This window comes from Trichechus manatus, unplaced genomic scaffold (assembly GCF_000243295.1).
Source record: "Trichechus manatus latirostris isolate Lorelei unplaced genomic scaffold, TriManLat1.0 scaffold00197, whole genome shotgun sequence".
Lineage (NCBI taxonomy): Eukaryota > Metazoa > Chordata > Mammalia > Sirenia > Trichechidae > Trichechus > Trichechus manatus.
The window spans coordinates 740,552-747,883 of record NW_004444133.1 but is presented as its reverse complement, the minus strand read 5'-3'; the positions used below and the strand labels follow the sequence as shown (position 1 = coordinate 747,883).

Sequence of the window (7,332 nt, the reverse complement as noted above, 5' to 3'; positions counted from 1 at the left end):
AACCATTGTCATAGGGCAATATGTGTACTGTTTAACGAGAAACTATTTTGTTCTGTAAACCTTCATCTAAAGTGAGAATAGCAGCACAACTGTAAGAAGGTAATTGACGTCACTGAATTGTACATGTAGAAATTTTTGAAATGGTACATCTTCGGCTATGTATATTTTCACCAAAAAAAAAAAAGGTCCTCCAAGGCAGAGAAGGGAGCATGTTGACATGTCATGGGGTTGTCAACCAATGTCATAAAACAATATGTATACTTTTTAATGAGAAAATATTTGTTCTGTAAACCTTCACCTAAAGTACAATAAAATAAAATTTTTTTAAATGAAAATCAACATTTTTAAAAAAGGGAATGTCCCTTTTTCTATGGTTTTTCTCTTCAGAGCAAGCCTCAACTGGTAAGCTGGGTGGCTAAAACTTGGATAAAAACCAAACTTCTGAATCAGAGGCAGAAATCAGGATGAAAAACAGGCATGAAATCTCTCAAGGAAGAAAGCTAAAGAGGAGAGAGAGAAAAAATCTGCATAATACTCTGTCCAAATCTCTGGTTGACTCCTGAAAAACTCATGCATGGGGCTGATTACAAGCAGCTCAGGTAAAGCTAAAAGAAGTGATCAGAGATTTCAATTGCTGCCCACCACAGAGGAAACAGAAGTTTCAGTTCAGCCAAATTAAAGGAAAATATCAATATCCTTGAGAAGAACGTAACAAGATCCAGAGTCTCTACAATTTATCATTCATGTCCACAATACAATCTAAAATTATTAGACATACAACAAAATAGTAAATGAGACCCATATTCAATAAAAAAAGGCAATCAATGAAGACTCACATGTTGGAATGAGCAAACAAGGATTTTAAAGCAGTTATTCTAATTATATAATAACTGCCAGGAGATCATAATTATAATTATGAAAACCCTGGTGGCATAGTAGCTAAGAGCTACAGCTGCTAACCAAAAGGTCAGCAGTTCGAATCTACCAGGTGCTCCCTGGAAACTCTATGGGGCAGTTCTACTCTGTCCTGTAGGGTCACTATGAGTCCGAACCAACTTGACAGCAATGGGTTTAGTTTTTTGCTTTTGTTTTTTTTTTTTATAATTATGCTCAAGGGCATAAAGAAAATATGTTCATAATGAACAAACAGAAATAAACTCTCAGCAAAGAAATAGAAACTATAAAAAGTAACCAAATGGAAATTTTGAAATTGAAAAGTTCACTATCTGAAATTTTAAAAATTAAATGGACGGGCTTAACAGCAGTCTGGAGAACAGCAGTATGGAGATGGCATAAATTAGTAAACCTGAAGATAGATCAACAGGAATGGTCCAACCTGAAAAACAGAGAAAGACCAAATTTTTTCTTTTAAATAATAGAGCTTCTGTGACTTGTAAGACAAGATCAAAAGGTCTAAAATATGTATAGTTCAAGACCCAGGAAGAAGAAAGAGAGAAAGAGGCAGAAAAAGAATTTGGAGAAACAACGGCGAAAATTCCCCCCAAAATGTGGCAAAGGACATAAATTTACAGACTCAAGAAGCTCAGTAAACCCCAAGCAGGATAAATACAAAGAAAACTACATCTTAGCACATCACAGTCAAACTGCTTAAACAAAGACCAAAAAAAAAAAAAAAAAAAACTTTTCAAAGCACCCAGAGAAATACGACATATTACACATACAAACAACGTCCAATGGAAGCCAGGACATAGCAGAACGACATCTATAAAGTACCCCAAAAAAAGAACTATTAACTCAGAGTTCTTTCTCCAGTGATAAAATCCTTCAAGGATAAAGGCAAAATAAAGTTATTTTTGGAAAAACGAAAACTAAAAATTTTTTGCCAGAAGACCTGTACTACAAGAAATACCAAAAGAGCATTTTTCAGGCTAGAGGATCCACATACTAAACGGAAATGAAACTCGGATCTTCAGAAAGGAATAAAGTGCACTGAAAATAGTAAATATAAAAGATACAACCCACTAGGATGAAATAATCACAAAAGAGCACTAAATTCAAGTTCTAAGCTTCCTAGGAGCCATGGCAAAAAGGGCAGTGGTATTCTATTTGTTTAATAAAAGCAAGCATTTAGAGAAGAGGGGATATTTTTTGCTCTGATGCTAAATTCTAGAAATAATTATATGCATTCTAATACAGTAGGAAAACATCTCTGTCTGTATTTTGTAGTAAATACAGACCTTCTAGGAATGGCTATATTTTAAAACAGACTTCAAACAAATTTTTATTTAAATTCAGCCACAATGAAGCTATTTTTATAGTAGCATGATTCAATGCACATAAAAAAACAAAACAAAACCACTGCCATCAAGTCGATTCCAGCTCATAGCAACCGTATAGGACAGAGAAGAACTGCCCCATAGGGTTTCCAAGGCTGTAAATGCTTATGGAAGCAGACTGCCACATCTTTCTCCTACAGAGCGGCTGGTGGTTTCGAACTGCACAGGAAGAGCTTTAAAAATCCTATAACTGATTTGGAAAATCTACATTAAATATACCCTAGATAGTAATATATTCCCAACTGAGTTTTTGACAGGCCATTCATCTGCCATAGACTATTCATTTGAGACCTTCTGAGATATTGATCAGTAAACCCCCATTTTATTGATCAATGAAATACAGCAATAAAGTTATATTATTATCTCTTTCTTGGTGATTATTTCTTTGTATTTTATAATTATAAATAATGTTGACAGTAGTGCTGAAGTTTTAATCACTAATAACAAAAGTAATGCTTAGGTTTTGTCTTACCATAAAATTTATTCCCAGTACTACTAGTGCATGTTCTTTATCTTTGAGTGTTAAAGTTAGTATAGCAAAAAAAAATACAGAATCAAAAGAGCTATTGAAATTTTTACGATTTTCAATTAGTGGAATAACTGTCAAAATTGGAGCAATAAGATGAGTTCCCAAAAACTCTATAGCAGATATCTTAAATCATCCCAAATAAAAGAAACTAAATGGTAGGGCACCTGTAAATATTAAACTTTCCTCTTAGAAGAGTTTGTTTTTGTTTTTCCTGTCATGCTGGCACCTAGAACATTGAAAGACTGACAGATATGAAACCACGGACAATGCAAAACTGAATTGTTTTACTACTATATAAAGGATTAAGAAGCCCTGATGCCACAGTGATTAAGCTCTCGACTGCTAACGGAAAGGTCTGCAGTTCTAACCTACCAGCCATTCTTCGGGAGAAAGATGTGGCAATCTGCTTCGTAAACATTTACAGCCTTGGAAACCCTGTGGGGCAGTTCTACTTTGTCCTATAGGGTCGCTATGAGTCAGAATCGGCTAGACAGCAACAGTTTATATAAAGGGTTGACACTCTATAGAAGGGACTGCCTGTTTTTTAAACATATTGGAACACAGTCACACTCATTCATTTATGTATTGTTTATGGCAGAGTTGAGTAGTTGAGAAAGAAACTGTGGCTCCCAAAAGACTAAAATATTTACTGTCTAGTCCTTGATAGAAAAAGTTTGCTGCCCCCCTTCTTTACTAATGGATACAAAGATGCCTATATGCTTCAGATACTGAACAAAAGGGCAACAGGATTACATTGTTATAAAAAGGGAGAACCAGACTTGTAGTCTAGATAAACCATCTAGATAAATCCCCTCCCTACAAAGATAAACTGTAGAAAACACCAAGACTATTATCAAGTGAGATTCTTCTGCTCAAGAGACTAGACAAGCTTTTGACTGAGATACCAAATATCTGCACCAAAGAATAGATGAGCAAAACATGAAATTATACAGCATAAATAATATTTAGGATACTTAGGTATTTTATTTTTTCCTACCAACAACAGAAGAAATGTAAATCCAATGGTAGATTTTGCAACATATTATATTTGACCAGTAAATCGTTTATAAGACCAATGTGACAATTAAAAATATAGCTAACCAATATTAGATTTCTTTTATTATTCCATCCAGATTTGGTATCTATATACCTGTTTATGTTTTTAAAGTTCTTAGTAATAAATTAAGTTACATAGCATTAAATTTCACTTTAAAGTAATTTTATAGGGTCACTATGAGTCAGAATCGACTCGACGGCAACAGACTTGGTTTTTTTGGTTTGGTTCTCTTACAACTAAGTAAACTTTACAATGTGCCTCTATTTATATTCTTTCCTATTATCCATTTTCATAAAAAAAAAAAAAAAAAAACTATTGCCATTGAGTCGACTCTGACTCATAGCAACCCTATGGGACAGATTACAACTGCCCCATAGGGTTTCTAAGGAGCAGCTGGTGACTTCGAATTGCTGACCTTTCGGTTAGCAGTGGAACACTTAACCACTGCACCACCAGAGCTCCATTTCCTACCAAGCCTACCAAAAAAAGATTATCATGAGTGCAGAATTTGGAAAAAGGAGAAAAGATGTAAATGCCAAAATAAATATGCTAAATAGTGCAAACTTGTCAACATCTTTCCAACTTTATTATAGTTTTGCACTGCAGCCAAAAAGCATAGATTTTTAATAGAACATCTGGAATACATTAGAAAAACTCAATTATTTACAAGGTGATGCAGAACTTTTTCATGGCCCTCAGGATATACAATTGCCTGAAATGGTAGAAATTATGCAAGCTTTTAATATCAGGAACTTTGCCTAACTTGTGCTATAAATACCTAGAAAATGATAGCTTTGTAGAATCCTTCTGAGAAAATCAGATACCTGGAAGAAGACTTCGAGTTATCTCTGACTACATTTAAGCCTGAAGATGTTGGTTCAGTATCTTCATTTTGCCTTCTTAATTCTTTCTCCCTGTTCATTTCTTCCTCTTTTTCTCTTGCTTCTGGAAAGATAAAAGTCATTCCATCAGTTAGACTTCAAACTTTTTGTCAGCATTAAAAAGCCTAAAAATTAACATAGTCGCAAAGATGTTCATTGTTACGTGTAGCAGCAAAAAAATTATCAACCTAAAAACACACCACCAAAAATATAATTGAACAAGATTACTATATATCAACAAAATATAAAATACAGTCAACAAGAATAGTGCTGAAAATGCAGGAATGTGAAAAAATATTAAGAGATATGCTAAGCAAATGTAGCAAATACACACAATAGTACGTGAACCATGATTGCACTGTGTAAAAAGATGTGAAAAGTAGTATGTAAAAAAGAAAGTATTCAAATGTTTTTAATGTTCTTAAACATAAATTCAGCACTTAGTTCACTTCTGAATATCCTGTACCGGATTTCTGGTCAGAGATTACCCATCAAAACGGAGAAAATTTCCACTACTTTAAGTTTCTAGAGCTGTTTACCTCAGAAAGACACACACACATACACACAAAAAAACTATCCGAGAAAATTTAATATTTTCCTCTGATAATCTCACTCTACAATTGCGGGCACAAAGGAAAAGAAAGAACTATGTGAACAGTCTGGTTCTCAATTGCCACTATCCTCAATAACCTAAGATAATCTTTAAGACTTTTTCCGTCATTCAATACTGAAGAAAAAATACACCCAAAGTTAAGCAATAGCAAAGTGCATTATTAATTGAAAGTTGTACTCTTTAGGGGTTTTTGTTGCTGGGGTATGGATGAAGAACAAGCAGATAACCAGCAAGTGTCAACAAGGAACTACATAGCCTTTCCGTTTGCAAAAATAGTTACCATCATGTTTCCTCTTTCCAGGAAGGCGTAAGGCAAATAAGGTAAGGTAAGCTCTTGTTGATTGACTGTGCTCCACACTGGGCTAAGGTGGGTCAGGAGTCAACAATTCTGCATTCTGGTGCTGGGAGAGGTTCGAAGAAATAAAGAAAAAAGAGAAGCACATAGTCCTGATTTAAGAGTGACTGTGCTTGGCTCCTACCCTCATCATGCTTCTCCAGCCAATCTTTCTACATCCTCCTGAGGGCAGTAGGGGCACCTGGACTCTAGGCTTAGCTTCTCCCTCAGGTCTCAGGGCCAGTTCTGTCCCTAATCAGGAAATGATTCTAAGGCAGACAGTATGAGCTGCCTACTCAGCAGACATTTCCCTCTTTTTTTCTTTGCTAAGAAAATCATAATTTTCTCCAGATATCAGGCAGCAATGTGTTCGGGTGATGCTGGGCCTGGAGTAGGGAAAGCTTGATTCCAATTCAAACACGTCCACCCTCCCCATTCCCCTTCTCCCTCCGCCAGCCAATGGCAGTTTTGGAATTTACGTGCCACACAACACTGGATGTGAGTAGAAGTCTGCTGCAGGTACAACTGAGAAAGATTTTCTTACTCCTGAAAACAGATGTACAAGACAAAACAGCCCCTTTTCTGGCTGTAGATGTTCTCATCTGCATGTAAACTACATTGATAACTTGGGATCATGAGGACAGTCAGCTTAGAAGGACAAGCCAACACCCTAAAGATAGCAAAGCAGAAAAATGGGAAAAACCTAAGTCCTTCAGTCAGGACTCAGAAGATGGAAGAGCCCATTCCAAAATTCTTGTACATAAGATACTAAGTTTTCCTTATCTTTTGAGCCATTTTAAATTAGGTCTTCTGTAACTTTGGTTGCAAGTAACCAAAAGCATCTCAATATCAGCCCTGATTTAACACAACAGCAGCTAATACTTAAACCAAGCTACTCTGTACCAGGTATTGTTTTAAGCACTTATTAATAAAAATACTTTATAACAACCTCTGAAGTATTGTAACCCCCACTTTACAGTTCAGGAATCCAAGGCATAGAGAAGTAATTTGCTCAATTCCCAGAGCTATTTAATAGTAGAGCAGGGAATTAATGTCTAGTTCCATAACTGGATCCTTCCTTGATATGACCAGACTTCCTAGAGACTGGAAAATCACCCAGAAGGCATTACCTACTAGTGAAATCTGTGAGAGCCCAAACTCGATGGGACTGCCTTGTTTTTCTGGGTCTTGCCAGTTTTCCGCCTTTGACAGGGTACAGCATTACTACTTTTCTATAGCTCTCTATTACTGGAAAATATTTGAGTTTTCCTTCTCTGACAGGTTACCGCCTTACACAGGTTCCAGCTTTTGCAGGTTTGATTGTATGTAACAGTGAACTGGCCTCTCTCTCCAAAGGACTGTAAAGTACAGTCCTTTACTGCTTGCTTATCATCAGACTATCTGGAAACTATGACCCACCTGTCTAACTGGTGTTCCTCCCCAGTGACTAAATATTCCTAATTACTTGCCCCATCCTGGTGAAGCATCTAATTTAACTGTTACACTAGCAAGGATTCAACATTTTCTAAACTGAGGTTCCTGTTGTCACCTGCTGCTTTATTAAAGCAAAGGGGGAAAAAAAGGGAGACATTTTAGAGAAAAATATATTTATTTGGTTATT

At 35.9% G+C, this 7,332-nt stretch overlaps 1 protein-coding gene across 1 annotated transcript in view; it reads right to left on the bottom strand.

Annotated features, from left to right (window-relative positions):
• The window catches only part of WDR70 (WD repeat domain 70), a 335,096-nt gene that overhangs the window by 322,666 nt on the left and 5,098 nt on the right, over positions 1 to 7,332 (bottom strand). The window contains exon 4 of the mRNA XM_004387889.2: positions 4,708 to 4,828. Within this exon, the coding sequence (XP_004387946.1) occupies positions 4,708 to 4,828 (121 nt within the window). The remainder of the gene's footprint in view (positions 1 to 4,707; positions 4,829 to 7,332) is intronic.